The following is a 19241-nucleotide window of genomic DNA, read 5'->3' as shown; positions in this document are numbered from 1 at the left end:
CAGTCACATCAATAACTACAGGAATTATTTCAATGCTTGTCTTAAAAAAAAAAGTCTAACCTATTATTGAGGAAGCTCAGTTCCCTACAGTAGTTATGAAAAGCTTCATTTAAAAAATGAAATGCTTCATTTCATAGGACTTTCTAGCCTCTAATAAGAAAGAGATTCAGAACTGTAAGGCCACTTGGCTCCAGGGCAGCTGTTTTCATACAACAGTCACCCACAGGGGGCTCTCCCCGCAGGCCTGCCTTCACTCACCATGAAGGGTCTTGGCAGGTAGGTACAAGCTGGAGATAAACTGATGGCCAGGGAAAGGTAAAGTCTTGGAGAATGACTTTATCTTAAAAATTGTCCAAATCTAATGTCACGGGTTGATTTATGTCCCCCCAAAATATATGTTGAAGTCCTAACCCCTGAGACCTGTGCGTGTGAGCCGATTTGGAAGCAGAATCTTTGCAGATGTCATCAGGTTAAGAAGAGGTCATTAAGGTGGGTCCTAATCCAATGTGACTGCAATCCTTATAAGAAGAGGGAAATTTGGACACAGATATGCACAGAGAGGAAAATCACATGTGAAAACAGAGACACACAGAGAACTCCGCGTGATGACAGAGGCAGAGGTGGGAGTGGTGCGGCTGCAGGCCAACAACACCAGGGATTGATGGCCACCGCCAGAGGCTAGGAAGAGGCGAGCAAGGGTTGCACCCCAAGTCTCAGAGGGAGCGTGGCCCTGCTGAAACCTTTGTTTCAGACTCCCCAATCATATTTCTTTTCCAGGGTAGAGCAATGGAGACATGAACCATGTTAATGAGACCAAAGACAATGCAAAGTTCTACAGCTGGGCTGAGACAACAAGAGAGGCAGCTAAGAGCCACTGTTTCTTCAGCACCATATCCTGAGCTATATATATATATATTTATTTATTTATCTAGAGAAACTGTAATCAATGAAGTTAGCATAAGCAGATGGAGCACCAGAGTAAGGACAGACTATGGCAAAGTGAGCCAGGAGAGCAATAGGACTGTGTCTGGGGACTGCATGTTTGCCACATCCCTGAATAACAAAGAGCCTGTATAAAATCAGAGGTGTCACTCAGAAGAGAGCAAACACAAAGGCCACATTATGGCTTCTTTTGTATTATGATTATGAAATATTTTAGATATATAAACAAGTCTAAAAAATAATATAACACCTGTGTACCCACAACTCAGCCTAAGAAAAAGAATAGAGTTCCTTATTTACCCCACCCATCCTCTTCCTTCATCCCCAAAAGTAACCATTTTGGGGAGACAATTCTTTATAGGTTTCTCGATTTCTGCCCATCTTATAGGAAGGCACCAATTGAAATTTTTCCTATACTGTCATTTCAAGGACATTTGTATAGCGAACACCCTCAGAAGATAGAGTGTACGTCTCTGGAGTAAAGGTCAGGCAGGCTTACTGCACATGATAGAAGATAAGACTTGCCTAAGCTCATGGTTCCTCTCCTGTAGTGCAGCCCACTTCATGTATGTAGGCATCCATCTGGGCCCATTCACATCACCTTCATGGTACCTGGGGGCAGAGAAACTGATGCAAATTTGCTGATGCTAATGCTGCTTCCTGTGACAAGAGCAATAAAGTCCTTTATTTCCAACCCAGGAGTCTGTGTCTTCTGTGAGCATCAATGAAACTGTGACAAGTAGGGTAAAGTCTCAGATCCTTCAAAGCTTTTGAAAACCATTATCTTAAATTTTTGTTTAGGGGCTGGCCTGGTGACGTAGTGTTTAAGTTCGTATGCTCCACTTTGGTGGCCCTGGGTTTGCAGGTTCAGATCCCAGGCATGGACCTACTCACCACTCATCAAGCCATGCTGTGGTGGCCTCCCACATACACAATAGAGAAAGATTGGCACAGATGTTAGCTCAGAGACAATCTTCCTCAAGCAAAAAGAGGAAGACTGGGAACAGATGTTAGCTCAGGGCCAATCTTCCTCATGGAGGAAAAAAAATTGAGGTGTTTATTATTTCCATGTATGTATATTTTACTAGAGATTATATATAAAAATATAGTATTGTTTTGCTTGTTTACAAAGTTTACATAAATGGGGTCATGTAGTATGTACCATTCAGCAACCTGCTCTTTCTCTCATTTTATCTTTGTGAGAGTTATCCATAATGATCCATATTCTAGTTCATTTATTTTTAACCACCGAACAGCATTTCATTGTATGAATACAATTTACTTATTCATACTCCTGTTATTTAGCTTATTTTTCTTGCTATTTAGGTTGTTTGAACATTTTATTATTGCAACCAATGCTTGCAATTAACATTCTTGCTCATGACTCCCTGTGCATATGTAAGAGAGTTTATCTTGGGTATAAACTTAGGAATGGAAAAGCTGGAATCTGATGTGAACGCATCTTCAGCTTTACCAGATATTGCCAACTTGCTCTCTGAAGTGGTTGGACCAAATAGCACTTTCATGCATGATATGCAAGAGTTCCTGTTTCTCTGCACCGTTGCAAACGTGGTGTTCGTCATACCTTTGAGGCTTTACCTTTCTGATGTGCTGAACATCTTTGCACGTGGTCATTGGTCATTCTTCTCCTCCTCAGTTGCTCTTTCTATCCTTTACCCATTTTCCTGTTGGTTTTTTGTTTTTCTTATGAGTATTAAGGGCTCTTTATATATTCAAGATACTGACATTGTTTTTTATATAGGTACAAATAACATCTCCTGGTCTGTGGCTTGTCTCTTCTCTTCATTTACAGGGTTTATATAGCTTCACAGTGGAATAGGAGAAGCCTACAGATCTCACAGTGGAAGAGTAGGAGAAGCCTATATCCATTGTAGTGTTCAAAGGAACCAGGGATTCAAAATAGGGATGATAGCATGATCTGACCAAGCATTGTGTGGAGACTGGGGTGCAAGGAGCTTTCGTTCTAGTCATGATTCTTCTATAGCTAAGTATCCTTGGGGAAGTCACATCACCTCTATCTCTCAGGCTCCTTGTCTGAAAATGGAATCTTTGGACTAGGTGATCTCTCTGAGCACCTTCCCAGATTTAAGGTTCTCTAACACTATGAGTCAAGGTCACGTGCACCAGCCAGGCAATGGCAGGACTTATGCGGACCAGCCCAACTTTGCTACAACTTGGGAAGTGACTGACCAGCTTCTGTCTTGTTTTCCCTGACTCCCCCACAGGGGTAGCCTCTTTGTCTTCTGTGTGCCCACAGCACCTGCTCACATTGCTACCATATTATCATCACGTTACGCTGCTGGTGGTGGGTTTTCCATTTGTCTCTTTGACTAGATCATGAGCTGCTCAAGGTCAGAGCTGCCTTTAGTATAGGCCCAGCACTTCTATAGCTCCTGACTCAGTGAATGTTTGATGAATGATGGAGGGAGCATGGGATGGGTGGAGGGAGGGGGAAAGGGAAGGAAAGGAGGACCAGAGAACCTAAACACCCCCAGATATACCCCCAGGGAACATAATAGAGTTACTAAAACAGTTATAGCTTAGTAAAATGAAGCATTAGCAAATACTATTGTAGTTCTTTTACAAGTGGAGTCAGTTTTTCAAGATCACTCGGGAAAACAGTGGTGTGCTAAATAATAGAAACCAGTAATTTCTGATTCTTAATATAATGTTCCACTAATAGAGCCTACAACCTCATTATCTTAGCAAAACCAAACTAGATTTTGAATTAAACTCATTTTCATCCTCTTCGTTCAACAGAACTATATTACTTATAATTTTGAACTTTTCCCTACTGACATGTTATAAGATTTAAAAGACAGTCTCTAAGCTTTGAGATCTTTCATATGGTAATCTATATAACATCTGAGAAGGGAGTACTTAAATAATTCTTCTCTCTTAGCTATAATGCACTTCCGTGTTTGTAGTAAACACAGGAAGAAAGCAAGAGCTATATGATAAAAGTGCTCTTGTTGTCATGACAACAGGAAGAAGCAACAGGGAGGAAAATCTTGGCTCTTAGGAATGGTCTGTTACAAGGTGTCAGGGTCCATTATGTGTGGTCAACACCCTGCCCGTCATTTAGTTTTGCCTTACACGGCTTACTTCACTGTACAAATGTAATCCAATTTTCTCAGTTGCACATTAGCCTCTGGAAAAGCAAAGCAAATTTTGAACAGGGCTCTTTATCCTTTCCTGAGGTAATGCATTATCTGTTGATCTTGAAAAACTGCCCGGTGTCTGCTATCTCCTTCTCTAATATATTTTCTTGCAACTTATTACGCCAGTATCTCTGAGTGTGGTTTTATTATAATTAGTAAGATCATTATTAAATAATAAAATGTAAGTAGATTACAAGAGCCAGAGCAGGAACAAAATTAGGGCATGGAGATGAGCGGTGGAGTGGGATCCCCGTGGCAGTGGCACATCTGCTCTGCTCTCCTGGCAGGCCTCCATTCTCCCAGCCCAGACTCAGCCTTCCCAGACACCAGCTTCCAGGTGTGCTAGTGACGTTGGTGATCTCAGGAGTGTGCATCTCGTAATAACGGGGTCATCCACTCGACGGTGTCTTCGAAACAGTACTTCCCAAAGCGTGGGCTCCAATCCACATGCATCGGAATCCCCCAGCATGCTTGTTAAAAACGCATATGTTTAAGTTCCATTCCCGAGCTGCTGAATCAGAAAGGCTGGAGGTGGGCTTGAGGGATTTGAATGCTAAAAAACACATTGAAATTTGAGAATCACTGCCTTAAAGTAAAGTGTGAGGGAGGAAAATATTTTTTGGCACTAAGTACCTAAGAAGGGAGGAGGGGCTGAATCCTGAGTGACATAAAGGGAAGCAGACAAGCTAAAGATACAGCTTGCCTAGTTCACAGCTTTCCTTGGGTTTACCTCGGTTCTGACTGCTATAGATTTAAGCCAGACTCAAGAGTGCTCTAAAAACATGTGCTGTAGATGCTAGCGTTTGTGTTACGAACCTCAAAAATGAGCCTGCTTCTAGGCTAATGCATTCTGCCAGGCACTAGGGACGCCAAAGATGAAGTTTGTAGCTTCCTAGAAGAGCCAGGCAGGTAAACTAAGAGTGAAAATACTATATGGTCCACAATGAGATACCACTTCACACCCACTAGGATGGTTACAATCAAGAAGACAGACAGGAATGAGTGTTGGTAAGGATGTGGAGAAATTGGAACCTCTTACACTGCTGGCAAGGTAAATTGCTGGAATGTGAAATGACGCACTGCTTTGGAAAACATTTTGGCAGTTGTTAAAAAGTTAAACATAGAGTTACTATGTGACCCAACAATTCTACTCATAGGTATACACTTGAAAGAATTGAAAACATATGTTCACACAAATGCTTGTATACAAATATTCATAGCAGCATTGTTTGTAAAGGCCAAAAAGTGGGAACAATTAAAATTTCCGTCACCTGAAGAATAGATAAACCAATGTGGTCTATTCATACAATGGAATATTACTTAGCAATAAAAGGGATGAAGGATTGATACATGCTACAATGCGGAAGAACCTTGAAAACATTTTGCCGAGTGAAATAAGCCAGATACAAAATGACATATATTATCCATTTGTATGAAATTTCCAAAATAGGCAAATCCATCGAGATAGAAATTAGATTAGTGGTTGGAAAGGATGGGAGGAAGGAGGCAATGACGAGTGACTGCTAATGGGTATAGGGCTTCTTTTTGGGGTGATGAAGATATTCTGAAACTAGAGAGTGGTGATGGTTGCAAAGATCTGTGAATAAACTAAAAACTACTGAATTGTACACTTTAAGAGTGAATTGTGTGATGTATGAATTATATATCAGTTTTTTAAAGTGATAGAAGAAATGGCCAAGAAAAAAGTAAGAAATTTGACTACATAAAAAAATACTTTGTGGTTGTCTATAGGAAAAACTCACTTCTATTTTCTTCTATTCATGCACACAACATTTCTGACACCATATGTGTGGGTTTTCTACACATCAAGCAATTCTATAACACCAATGGGGTGTCCTACAATTCAGTCCAGTTCTGAAACTATCTACCTGCTGTTAGCATCAGATCTCATAGGTTAGGGGCTCAGTCCAGCAAAACTGCCCACCCCCCACTTCAGACACCAATTGCAAGGCCAGGTTGTCACCTATGCTTCTCACCAACTGGCTATAAATTGAAGTTTTCTGTGACCCCCTCCTCAGGTTCAATTAATTTGCCAGAACAGCTCACAGAACTCAGGAAAACAGTATTACTGGCTTACTTTAAGAGGATATAACTCGGGAACAGCCACACTGAAGAGATGCACAGAGTGAGGTCTAGAAGGGTCCCGAGCACAGGAGCTTCTGTCCCTGTGGAGCTGAGGTGCACCATCCTCTGGGCACGTGGTTGTGTTGACCAGTTCAGAAGTTCTCTAAACCTTGTACTTTGGGGATTTTTGTGTAGGCATGATCAATCATTAATGATGTGGATTAAGGCTGCCCCAGCTAGAGAAGCCCAAGGTGACCTGGCCTACATGCCAAACTATATGACCCAGTGGACTTTTTTTATGGTATGAATTAGGGCTGCCCCAGAGAGAGAAGCCCAGGGCATCCTCACCTACATGCCAATCTATATGGCCAGATTTGTATCTAAAGTTATATGACCGCACAATAACCAGACCCCATCTGCACTGAAATCATATAATGACTTTTTACATCATCTTTTCTTTTTTCTAGTAAAAATAAGTCACGTACCCATGCCTTATAAAATTATCCCTAACCCTCAACTCAGGGCAGCAGCAGGAGCTCTGACTGCCTGTGGGTCCTGTCCCCACGCACCAGCTCTGCCTGCCCATGGGTCCTGTCCCCATGCCAGCGGGGGCAGCAGCAGCTGCTCTGCCTGCCCATGGGTCCTGTCCCCGTGCTATTCCACACTACTCTCTAAATAAAAAGAGCACTACTGCCAGATCTTGAGAGTCCAAGAAATCTTTCTTTCAACCCCTCGGCTCACCGACCCCGCATCAATTAACTCAATATCCACCTCCTGTCCCCTTCCCGGAGGATAGGGTGTGGAGCTGAAAGTTCCAAGCTTCTAATCCTGGCTTGGTCTTTCTGGTGACCAGCTTCCATTCTAAAGCTATCCAGGAGCCCACCAAGAGTCTCCTCAAATTTTGTACCCCAATTTTTTTTTTAAAACTGGAAAAAAAACCCCACCATTTTTGAAACAAATGAAGATGTTCAAACACTGTGGATATCGAATAATTTTAAATAATTATTAATTTCATTAACTGTGATAATGGTAATGTGTTGATGTTAAAAAGAGGAGGCTTTATCTCTTAAAGATATATATGGATTGAACTATTTACAGAAAAAATGATATTGTCTTTAGTGTTTACTTTAAAATAATCAAGTAAGACTGTGTGTGTGAAATAGAAGGTATAAATGAATAAAGTGGTACATTTGTTAATAATTATCAAAGCTGGATGATGAGTACATGAAGATTCATTATACCTTTCTCATTACTTTGGGGTAAATCTGAAAATTCCCAGAACTACTGAAGGCCTTTTCAGAGGAGAACACCAAGATGAAACTGGCATTGGAGCGGGCATACCCTGGGGATTAGAAGAGTGGATAAGGTGCTGTCAATGAGGGTCACTGTGAGAAAGGACTGGACTATGAGAATGTCATTGGGGCTGGAAGGGAGGCTCTGGGTGTGGAGAGTGTGAAGGAGAGAGAATTATCAGAGTTGACGACCTGTTGACTGAGGAAGATACAGAAGCGGGAGTCAAGGATGACTCTCAAGTTTGAGGCGTGATGAATGGCTACCTGGTGAAGCCGTTCGACAAGCAAAGGAATTCAGAAGAAATTCAAGTCAGGGGTGAAGGGAGTGATAGGTTCCATCGCAGACAGGTTGAGTTTAGGTGCCTGTGGATCATCCGGAGCTGTAGAAAGAGATCTGCACCAGAGATAGGGTTTCGGCAATTTTCAGCTGGAGCATAATTTCCATGGAAACTTGTAGAGTGTGGGCATGAAAAAATGCTCCCTTCCTGAGCAAGCACTTCTTATCAAATTAGTAAATTACTTTGGACTGTGTTAACATTAAAAAAGCAAAGTGGCTTAATCAAGGAGAATAATATAAGAGAACCAAATGGTAACGTGTGCTATCCATGCTATTCTGTTTCCTCTCAGCTTCTGTTTTGAACATGTGATGGATCTCCAGAGTTCAACTGCAAGAATTTCTTGTTCATTTCTTCCCCTAATAAGAGAGTTTTCAAAAGAACAATAAGGCTTTAATTCATTGGCGGGGGTGGGAGGGAATCTCATATGAAAGGTCAAATTTTACTTTTTCTTTTTTTTACCTTTCTTTTTTCTATTTTGCTCTTTGCATGTTGTCTATGGTATTATAAAAACTGAAGGAAAGCACCAAAACCATCTAGATCCACGGCCACAGTTCAATCTCCTGTCTTTAAAACAGTCATGATAGTATTAAATCCTTGGGTTGACATGTATATTCAGAAGGAGCCATGGAGCTGCTGCTATAAAAAAGCATTTTGTGGCGGCTTGATGTAGGCCTTGGAGCAGGACAAAGAGAGGATTCCTCAGCCCCAACGGACCTGTGGCTGGAGGAGCATCAGGCCGTCTGCTAGGCTTTCATAAAACATGGCAAGAGCATTTTGGTTTGAAGCACAGAATGTTTCTCTAAACTGAAATTAAAGTTTGTCAGCAATTGAGGCGTTTGTAGGTCTTTTTCTCTTCTTTTTAAGATATTTTTATCTTTAGTGTTTTGATTCAAATAAGAAGAGAAGCACATCAGTGTCTTTCTTTTTCTGTTCTGGCCTTATTCTCAAAATCTTGTGTTGACTGCCCAGTCCAAACTCCTCAGCCTGCCTTGAAGCCTCCGTAACTTGGCTTTCCCAAGACCACTTCAATCAGAATTTCGGTGGGCTGGACCCAGGCGTCAGTTTTTAAAAATCTCCCCTGGTGATTTCAGCGTGTGATCAAGATTGAGACCCACTGTGCTTACAACATAAATGAGGAAAAGACAGCTGGGGCCTTCGGATTATCTATGGTCAGAAGCAAATGTGAGAAATTCAAGTTTTTCAGAGCTTCAGATGGCAGCTGTGATGTCTGTGCGTGTGCATGTGTGATTTGCATTACTTCTCTCTCTGTCCTGCTCACAGGTCATCGCCGTGCGGGTGTATGTGAACAGCTCCTCGGAGAACCTCGATTACCCAGTCCTCGTTGTGGTTCGCCAACAGAAAGAGGTGCTGTCCTGGCAGGTTCCTCTGCTCTTCCAAGGACTGTAAGTGGATCTTTCCCAGACAACTTCACTACATTTGGCTTCTTTCAATGTCCTAGACCTTAATTGTTTTTTTCCCTAGTGAGAGATCAGACATTTGAAATGTTGACATATTATGCATGCTAGGTGCAAACAGTGGTCATGGTGCATACCCTGACTGTTCAGCTCTGTTTAATTTCCATCCTCTTGGAAGTTCAGATAAGCACTCTGCCTAGATTTGTAACACCTGGAAGAACTTCTAGCATTTTAATTCTATCCAGAACGTTCTGTAGCTCTAGGTCGGTTAGTGGAGCATCCACTGAGGACAAGACTAGGCCCAGCAGTCCACTTAAACGAGCAACACCTCCGCTATACTTCAAAATGCCTACCGAGTGTGCGTTCTTCATTTCATAATATTTATTGAGCACTACTAAGTGCTAGATACTAGGGAACCGCAATGGGAAGAAAAAAAAACCATCAAAGTCCCTGCCCTCAGGGAGTTTCTATTGTCGCAGGGAGTACTCTATAAGGCACTGTAGCACTGATAACAAAAGCCCAGGAGGCCTTCAGGCGTGGGCACATCATCTGGTGCTAAATCATTTTTAGAGGTTGAGGAATTTAGGGATTGAAATACTGACTCTGATAGCCTTGACTTGGACTCTGGGACTTTTTATGTCCCATTTAACAGAAGCTTAAAGCGTGGAAAAATGGAATCAACTGGTTGTTTTATCAAGACAGTTTCCCCTTCAAAATCTGATATTTTTTCCTCATTGAATTAGGCGGATGGTTTAGTGTAATGTAGACATGGCTGAGTGAACTGGCCAGCCCTGAACAGTCCTCACATCCCTGTTATTATGTCACACAACCCTATGCTAAAAACACTAGCTCTGAAATCACTATCAATAGGTCCAGTCTGAAATTCAAAACTGAAATTTTTAAGGACTTGAAATCAAGTTCGGGGAGAGGTGAAATGAGACAGGCTGCCTTCCCTGCCGGTTCACTGAATCTCGTTCTTGTTCTTGCTGGGTTTCCCCTCCATTGACTGCTACAGGTATCAGAGGAGATACAACTACCAGGAAGTGAGCCGCACCTTATGTCCCTCAGAAGCCACCAACGAAACAGGACCGCTGGAGCAGCTGATGTTTGTAGAGGTAGCCTCCATGGCACCCCTGGGTGCCCACTACAAACTGCTGGTTACCGAGATCAAGCACTTCCAGCTGCAGTAAGCAGGACTCCTTGTGGCCCTTCTCTGTTCATCTGCTCTTCCTGTGCTGTGCATGCTCCACCCAGCTTCCCCCTTCCAGATCGTCACTCAGGAAGGAGATTATCCGCTTGGCTTATTATCTCAGCACCTTCTGAACTCTCCTGCTGGCAGCAGGGCCTTATATTTTCTGTGCCACAGAAAGGTGGAAGTGCAGAGTGGAAGTGCTGTGACCTCACCAGTGTATCTGTTCCGGGGGTCTCTGGGAGGGCCCTGTCCTGCCTGTAGTCCAGACCAGAGGCACTGGCGACTGCGTTCTTTTGTATTACTCACCAGTGCCACTCTCCTGAAGGAAGTTTTGTTTTTGTTTGAAGGAAAACCTGAAGCTGTTTTTCCTATCCTTGTTGCTCTTCCAGTTTCTCCTTCCAGGTTAGGAATGTAGCAAGGTAGAAAATAATATGTAATGCAGCTTTGTCCTTTGCAAGAACTAATGACCATTTCCTCCTCCTCCTTGCACGACCATCCTTTGAAGCCAAATCAGTTGGGATATATCATCTCAAATTGTTTATATCAGACCTGGAGTATAATAAGTGCAGTTGGGGGCATTGTCTCCAAGGGATCTGCTCTCTCCCAGAGGTTACTCTTATAAAATATTGTGTAAATCTGTGTGAAAGTTTAAGCAGAAATCCTAAAGTTATTCCTTACTAAGACCATAAACTTCTGTTTTACCCTACTCTAAACTCAAGGCTTCTCAAGGGTTCAAACCATTTCCTCTCTTCACAGTGTTTTAAATAAATTTTAAAAGAAAATATTGTTAAGTTTGTTACATTAGAATTAGAAATTGTACCTATCAGATGGCATCATTAAGAGAACAAAAAGACAAGCCATAGACTAGGAGAATATATTTCCAACACACATAACTGACAAAGGGCTCATATGCAGAATATATAAAGAACTCCTACAAATCAATAAGAAACACAGGCAAGTTCTTGACTACTATTCCCACTATCACCCACCCTTCTGTGGGCTCTGGCTTCTTATGGGCAAGAATCTTGGAGCCTGTGAGTCTGGGCACTGCTCAGGGTGGGGACTGGTACACAGGTGTGTACGAGTCTGTGTGCCAACAGATCCAGACTCAGCTTCACTAGAGCAAATATGTTTTCTGAGGCAAAAAGTGAGGAAATCTCAGGAGCAGAAACTATACTTGAGAAAACATCCTGTGACCTGGACTTCTCTCCAGAACTTTGAGACAGAGACAGAAGAGTCTCAGAAGGGGAATCCGTGTTTATATTTACCCAATGAAATGGGTAAATATATCCAATAAATGGACTCAGATATGCCAAGTAAAAGACTAAGAATGTCAAATGGGATTTAGAAAAAAGAAAACTAAATATATGTTGCTTACAAGAGTATAACCTTAAATAAAAGAACATATAAATGTTGTAAATAAAAAGATAGTAAAAGAAATACCATACCGTCACTAACCAAAAGAAAGTTGGTATAGTATATCAATATTATACAAGATAGTTCTGAGTGCAAGAAGCATTATTAGAGATAGAGGATATTTCATATTTCTTAAAGAATCATTTGCTACCAAGACACAAATTTAAACTCTAAATTTGTATGCACTTAGTATCATCACTTCAAAATATACAAAGCAAGAATTGCAGAATGAAAAGGACAACAGGACAAATCCACAACATTTGTGGGTGACTTCTCTATAGCTGAAAGAATAAGAATAAGAACAAGAACAAAAATTTTAAATACATATGCTGTATACAGTAAATAAGTAGAACAGGCATTGACAAACTACGGCTCATAGGGTGGCCACTGTTTTAGGTAAATAAAGTTTTTTGGAACACAGCCCTGTCCGTTCATTTACATGTTGTCTATGGCAGCTTTCGTGCTACAGTGGCAAAGTTGAGAAGTTGAGACAGAGACATTATGGCCTGCAAGCCTAAAATATTTACTGTCTGGCCCTTTAAGAAAAAGTTGGCCAACACCTGATATGAAAGAGCAGATCAACATTATTAACAAACTTGAACTAATTAATATATTTAGAAAACTGCATCTCAAAATTGATAGAATGCCTAATCTTTCCAAGTTCATGTGCAGCATTTACCAAAATTGCCAAACTCTAATGCATATCTCGATAAATTTCCAAGGACTGAAATGCTGTATATGGACTTCAGATAGAAATCAACTTCAAAATGATATCTAGAAAATCCCCAAATGTTTGGAAATTAAGTAGTCTACTTCTAAATAAATATGAGTCAAAGAAGAAATCCAAGGAAAATAATTAGAAAATATTTTGAACAAATGATATGGAAATATGACATATCCAAACTTCTGGGATGCAACTAAAGCACCGCTTAGAGGAAAATGTATAGCTTTAAACGGATATATTGGAAAAGAAAAATGGCTGCAAATCAGTGTGTTAAGCATTCATTTTAAGAAGTTAGAAAAAGAAATGAAAATAAAACTCAAGGAAAGTAAAAGAAATTAAAATAGCACAAAGCAATGAAATAGAAAACAAATCAACAATGGACAAAATGAACCAAACCACAAGTCAATTATTCGAAATGACTAGTATTATTTTTACTCTTGTTTTTTAAAAAATGAAAAAGACAGGCAAGCCCATTAAAAAAAAATAGGCAAGGGGGCCGGCCCTGTGGCCGAGTGGTTAAGTTCACGTGCTCTGCTTTAGCGGCCCAGGGATTTGCCGGTTTGGATCCTGGGCACAGACATGGCACTGCTCATCAGGCCATGCTGAGACGGTGTCCCACATAGCACAACCAGAGTCACTCACAACTAGAATATACAACTATGTACTGGGGGGCTTTGGGGAGAAGAAGAAGAAGGAAAAAAAAGAAGATTGGCAACAGATCTTAGCTCAGATGTCAATCTTTAAAAAAAAAAAATAGGCAAGAGGCTTGAACAGACACTTCACCAAAGAAGCTATTCAAATGCTCCCAAAACACAACCTCCTTCTCTATCATAAATGCAGATTAAAATGATGATGAGATTCCACTATAACTACCAAATTGTTGTAATTTGAAAGGACTGACAATGAATGCAGTTCCACTGCTAGCTGTATACCCAACACCTACATATGTAATTGTAGTATTCATTCAATGGAATACTACACAACAGTAAAAATGGACAAACTGTTACTACACCTAACAACATAGATAAATCTCACAAACACAATGTTGAGCAACAGAAGCCAGACAAAAAGTGCACATACTGTTTGATTCCATTTATATAAAGTTTAAAAACAGGCAGAACTATTCGATAATGTTAAAAGTCAGGAAAATGGTATCTTTGGGGAGAAAAGGGAAAATACATAGTTATGTTTACCTGGTGAGAATTCATTTGGATGTATACTTATGACTTGTGCACTTTTCTGTATGTTTGTTATATTCCAATGAAAAGATTAATTTTTTAAAAGGCAGAATATGTATTTAAAAATAGTATATATTACTTTTTTACAGCTTATTTTTCTGATCAGAATGTTCTGTTCTATTATAAAGCTCCCCTTAAATTTTCTAAGGCAGTTTGTAAAGAAGTCTGTAGCCAATGGAATTACTAATAGGAATCAAATATTTGTCTTGGTCTTCTCAATACCCCTTGACAGTGCTATACTCATAGAGACAGATGGACAGATACATGAATGAATGGAATGAAGGATGGAGAAGTAGTCACAGCATTGTTTTTCCAAGTTCCTCCATTAATTTTGTTGTAGAAAAAGGTGACATGATAATTTCAAGAACAAAGAATGACACTCCTCCCCACCACACACACACAAAAAAAAGGCAGGAAAAAATTCTCTGGTGGATAAGATCCCCCCAGATCAATTAAGCGAGAGTCCTAGGAGGAAGATTTGAGCATTAGTGTATATTTTCTAGAGTTTCCTAGACGATTCTAACGTGTAGCCGGAGTTAAGAACCACTACACTTAAGCAATTTCTAAATATGGTGCTTACGTTTGTTTTAACAGTTAAATCTATTTATGACGTTAAGCAATATGGGAATTCATGGTTATACCTTTGAAGGAGGCGGCAGCACATTATTTGAACAGGGTGCGGTTTGAACTTTGGAGAAGCCTTGCCTTCACTGTTTGGTTTCTGTGTCTTTGACCTGTCACTGTCACTTGGTGACAGTGTACTTAAATTCTAGGGCCATTTTCTGTGAGGCTAATTAGACCCTTTGGAGAAATGAATTCTGTGAAACTGAAGTCATAAGGTCACAACTCTGTGTAAGTGTTAATGAATGATGTGTGTGCTGGGGAAACTGCAAATCTGTTCCCTCACATTGTTTTCTGTTTCCACCCCTTACAATGTGACCTGACCTCAGCAACCAGACATCCAGATCATTTCAATGCACGCAGATACCAGGGCTTTTATGAGAATAAGATAAGCCTGAGAAGCGATGGTAACTGAGATATATGTGTCTCTTCCTCCCTGGCTCTGGGTTGTCCCACACCAGCCTTCTGGTGACCCAGAAATCCAGAGGATGATGGTAATGAGTAGGAGCTGAGAATGGTGGTAAGATCGGGACTCTAGGTATTGAGAGAAACACTGAAGAATTAACTCAGAATTCCTAACATTGTAGTTTCTGTTGTATGTTTTTGAGTGGCACATTAGAAGATACATGAAATATGTTCTAGGAATTTTTTTTCCAGAATCATAAATTTTAGGAATGGAAAGATCTTTGGAAATTGAATCCATTCACCTCATTTTTACAGATGAGAAAACTGATGCTCAGAGAGCTCAAGTAATTTATCCAAACTCACAGAGCTAGGAGAGGATAAAATCAAGACTAGATTCTACTTCTGACTCCCAATTCTGAGCTCTTCCCACTATAACATGCTATTCCTACTTTCTGTTTAAAAATGTCCTCCCAATTTTTATTTTGTCCCAAAATATGTTTCTCAATTCCAGGAAGCATTTATTTCTTTAAATTTAGCTTTAAAAATAAAATTCTGCCCTAAAGCATTGCTCACTGCCATCTAACTCTCCCCCACCCACCTCCACTTAGCTTTACCAGCACTCATTTTCCCAAACTCCAGCGCCCTGATGTCAATGTTGCAGAGTGTGAAGTTGCAGACAGGGAAGAGCAGGAGGCTGTAGCAGCAGGCAGCCGCCTGATCATGGGGTAGAAGGAGATTGGAAAAGTTGTTAAAAAATTTAGGCATTGTCTAAATTATGATAGTTGCGTGGAGAATGGATTTGAAGGGGATAAGACTGGATGCGGAGAAATTAGAAGGCTGATGCAGTAATCAAGATAAATAATGAGATAAATTGAAGAATGAAAGTGATGAAGGTGAAATTGACAAAACTCGATTGGATATGAGCAGTAAGAGAAATGGGAGAGTCAAGGATGACCGTCTAACTCGTAGATGCTAGTACCATTAAGAGAAAAGGAGAATTTTGAGGAGAGAGGGAAGAGATAATAAGTTCACTTTGGGCCATGTTGAACCTGAAGTGCAGATGGCCAGTGGAGTGTTGGATATATACCTGTATGATGCCCAGGAGAGAGGACTGCGTTACAGACAGCAGACTGAGTAGAAGCACTTCAGAAGGCTGGTCTGCATGGTGCCCAAGGCACAGTTACAGGAAATAGGGCGGAAGACCAGGCGGGACCCAATCCTCCATCTCTGAGATCTTGTACGCTGCACCAGGGAGCTCAGACTTCACCTTTCAGGTTATGGGAGCCACTAAAGGATTTTAAGTAACAGAATAACATGAGCAGATCTGATGTTTAGAGGTGACTTTAGTGGCAGTGTGGAAGATGAACTGGAGAGAGGAGAGGGGAGAGGCAAATAGTCAAAGGTAAAGTTATTTGAATAGAGAAGGATAAAAAATGGTTAGGGCCTGATCATGTATTATGGCAGCAGCAAAGTTTAAGGGAGAAACAGAGTCAAGTAATACATGTGGGGATACTTCACAAATTCGAAAAATACATGTAGCAGAATCAAAAATATAGTCCTACAGGAGTGCTTGCAGCCTTCAACCCTCCTCTAGCCCTCTAACAGGGGACCTTGAATCTTTGTTTTGAGACAGAGTTTTGAGTGAGCTAGCTTAGCTACCAGGCTGTGAAAAGTGGTCAATTTTTTGAGGAAATGGATGAGTGAAGAGGCTTTTAGACTATTTTACCATGTGTCACGCTATGTAATCACCCTTTGGTATTTAGGGGTAGATGACAGTAATGACTTACATTACTTTCCAATTTTTTTCTTATTAGATGCTATATTGGGCAAAGGTGGCTTCAGGTCGGAGCAGGTGCCAGGGGTACTTTTACGCTAAAAGAATCAGTGAGACTTGGTGACCAGTCAAATGCAGAAGTTGACAAAAAGGGAAGAGACCAAGATGACTCTGACATTGATGTCAGAAGTCTAGTGAGGTTTACTGACAAAGAGAGCAGTGGGTCAGGATCAGGACAATAATGGTACCTTCCATTTTGATTGTGTGGAGTTTGAGGGACAGTCAAGTGCAGAAGACCAGCAGATAACTACTCTTCTGTGGCTGGCGCTCAGCAGAGAGCCTGGGCTGGACGTGGAGACTTGAGATTCACTGGCATTTTTGTGGGTTTGGGGGACAACTGAAGATACACATAATTGGGATTTTCATGGCAATTGAATACAATATTTATATATATAAATGTATGTGGCCTAGGAAAACGAGGAGATCAAGAACAGGACCGTGGGTTACATTCTCATGTAAGGGATGGTCTGAGAAACGGGGCCTATCAAAAGAAGCTGAGAAGGCATAGCCAGGTGTGTGGGAGGAAACCCAGGAAGGTGGGTGCCACAGAGCCCAAGGGAGGAAAGAATGTCAAGACAGAAGGAGTGGTTGTCGGTGTCAGATGTCAGAGAGAGATAAAGAAAGTTGAGGATTAAGTCACGGGATTTAGCAGTTAGGAGGTGACTGTTACCCTTAGCAAAGGCAACTTCCGAGGGATGGTGGGAAAAGACTCCTGATAGCAGTAGGGAGAGGAAAGAGAGAATGAGAGATGAGAGCAGAAGGCTCTTTTAAGCAGCTGGTCTGTGAAGGAGAGAGAGGATATAGAATGACATCAAAGGAGGGAAATACATTGAAAAGGGAGGAATTTTATTGGGGCGTTTTTGTTTGTTATTTATTTTGAAAATGGTTGCAAATAGAGTGTATTTATAAACCAAGGGGTAGAAAGGCAGATAATTTATAAGAGAGTTGAATTTCGGAGACGCAAAATCTCAGAGAAGGGAAGAAAGGATAGGACTTAGCGCATGCGCAGAGTTTATACTTAGACCAGAGCAATGAGGTGATGGGTTACCGAGACAAGAGGGTTGGTAGAAGGGTGAGGATTCATGAATGGTGTTCATGACAGATGGCAGTAAGGAGATAACAGGGAATGCTGTTCTGAAGTCCATAGTACAAATGAATAATAGGGTATGATTTCCTTCAACAAACAAGTGGAGGTTTTGACCGCCCCCTGTGCTCTGGGCTAGGGGCTTGTATCACAAGATGAGTAAGGTGTCATGAATCTCACAGTCCTCTCTGGTACTCACCTCAAAAATGACTTGGCTTTTGTCCCTGCTTCTCTTCCCACTTATCCTTTCTTCCCATCCCCTTTTTGTTTTTCTTCTGTTTGATTACTCCGTATGTGTTTCTCCTTTCTCTACCTTGGGGCCCCTCTTCTCCTCTTCTTCTGTCTCCCTATCTGCACATCCACCTCTCTTGACTTCATCTGTTCGTTTTCTCTTCCTCTCTCCCTCAAACTAGCCAAAACAAGGAAACAAAGTCCGTTTTTAGTTTTTCTTATTTATTGAATAAACATTTGTTTCCTGTGTTTAATTTTTTAAAAACAAATAAGTTGGAAATTTTATACTTTTTTTTTTGAGGAAGATTAGCCCTGAGCTAACATCTGCTGCCAATCCTCCTCTTTTTGCTGAGGAAGATTAGCCCTGAGCTCACATCCGTGCCCATCTTCCTCTACTTTATATGTGGGATGCCTACCACAGCATGGCTTGCCAAGTGATGCCACATCCGCACTCGGGATCTGAACGAGCGAACCCTGGGCCGCCAAAGCAGAACGTGCACACTTAACCACTGCGCCACCAGGCTGGCCCTCTACTGCTTTTTTTAAAACTAAACGTGTATGTGAGTCTTAATTCGCTATGTTCTATTGGTGAATGACCCTTGATAAAATAAACCTTCCCCACCTCTGTCAGGGCCTATGGGGAAGGAAGCACTAAGTTTCATTTGTAACAGACACAATGTTTATTTTGCACACACTGTTGACTCTATGAGAAAGAGAGGACTTAATGTGATAGTCTAAAGAAAACAATATGTTTTCAAAGTTTGTAAGTGTTGTGCTAGTAAAGAAAACATAAAGAACAAGGTGAAAAAAAAACCCAGAAAATTCATATTGATGTCCATACACTCAATGTTACAGTTGGAATTTATATGAGAGGGGAGAAATAAAAAACAAATTTCAGGCCAAAGAAAATTGGTTGCTTCTGGAAATTTCATGCTTTCTGTTGCTAGCCAAGAAAATCAGTGTCCTTTTCATTCCCCTGACCTGGCAACGAACAGGATTGAAGGCCCCATGTTGCCCTGGTAACAGCAGATGACACTCCCCACACTGCTGAGAGGGTGTTGCCCAGCCACACACAGCACCGCAGGGCCTGCCTCTGGCCGTGGGATCTCAGGAGCACACACACAACAGGGTGTGACACTGACTTTAGCTTCTTTAGGTGACTTAAGGCCACAAGTTTTCAACTGTGCTTTAACAGAGCCAAACCCTGACACTGATGGATGATTTATGTTGAGAGCGGACATG

General features: G+C 41.2%; 1 protein-coding gene across 10 annotated transcripts in view; it reads left to right on the top strand.

Annotated features, from left to right (window-relative positions):
* SIDT1 (SID1 transmembrane family member 1) overlaps positions 1–19241 on the top strand; it is a 102798-nt gene that overhangs the window by 27682 nt on the left and 55875 nt on the right. For all 10 annotated transcript variants that reach the window (XR_011429282.1, XR_011429278.1, XR_011429281.1 and 7 more), the window contains exons 2-3: positions 9121–9242; positions 10270–10440. Coding sequence is in view for 4 of the 10 variants with exons in the window: in XM_001917474.5 (XP_001917509.2) it covers positions 9121–9242; positions 10270–10440 (293 nt within the window). In the remaining 6 variants the exon portion in view is untranslated. The remainder of the gene's footprint in view (positions 1–9120; positions 9243–10269; positions 10441–19241) is intronic.

The sequence above is a fragment of the Equus caballus genome, chromosome 19, assembly GCF_041296265.1.
Source record: "Equus caballus isolate H_3958 breed thoroughbred chromosome 19, TB-T2T, whole genome shotgun sequence".
In the NCBI taxonomy this organism is placed as follows: domain Eukaryota; kingdom Metazoa; phylum Chordata; class Mammalia; order Perissodactyla; family Equidae; genus Equus; species Equus caballus.
The sequence above is the reverse complement of the archived record's forward strand: the minus strand, read 5'-3'. Positions and strand labels throughout refer to the sequence as shown.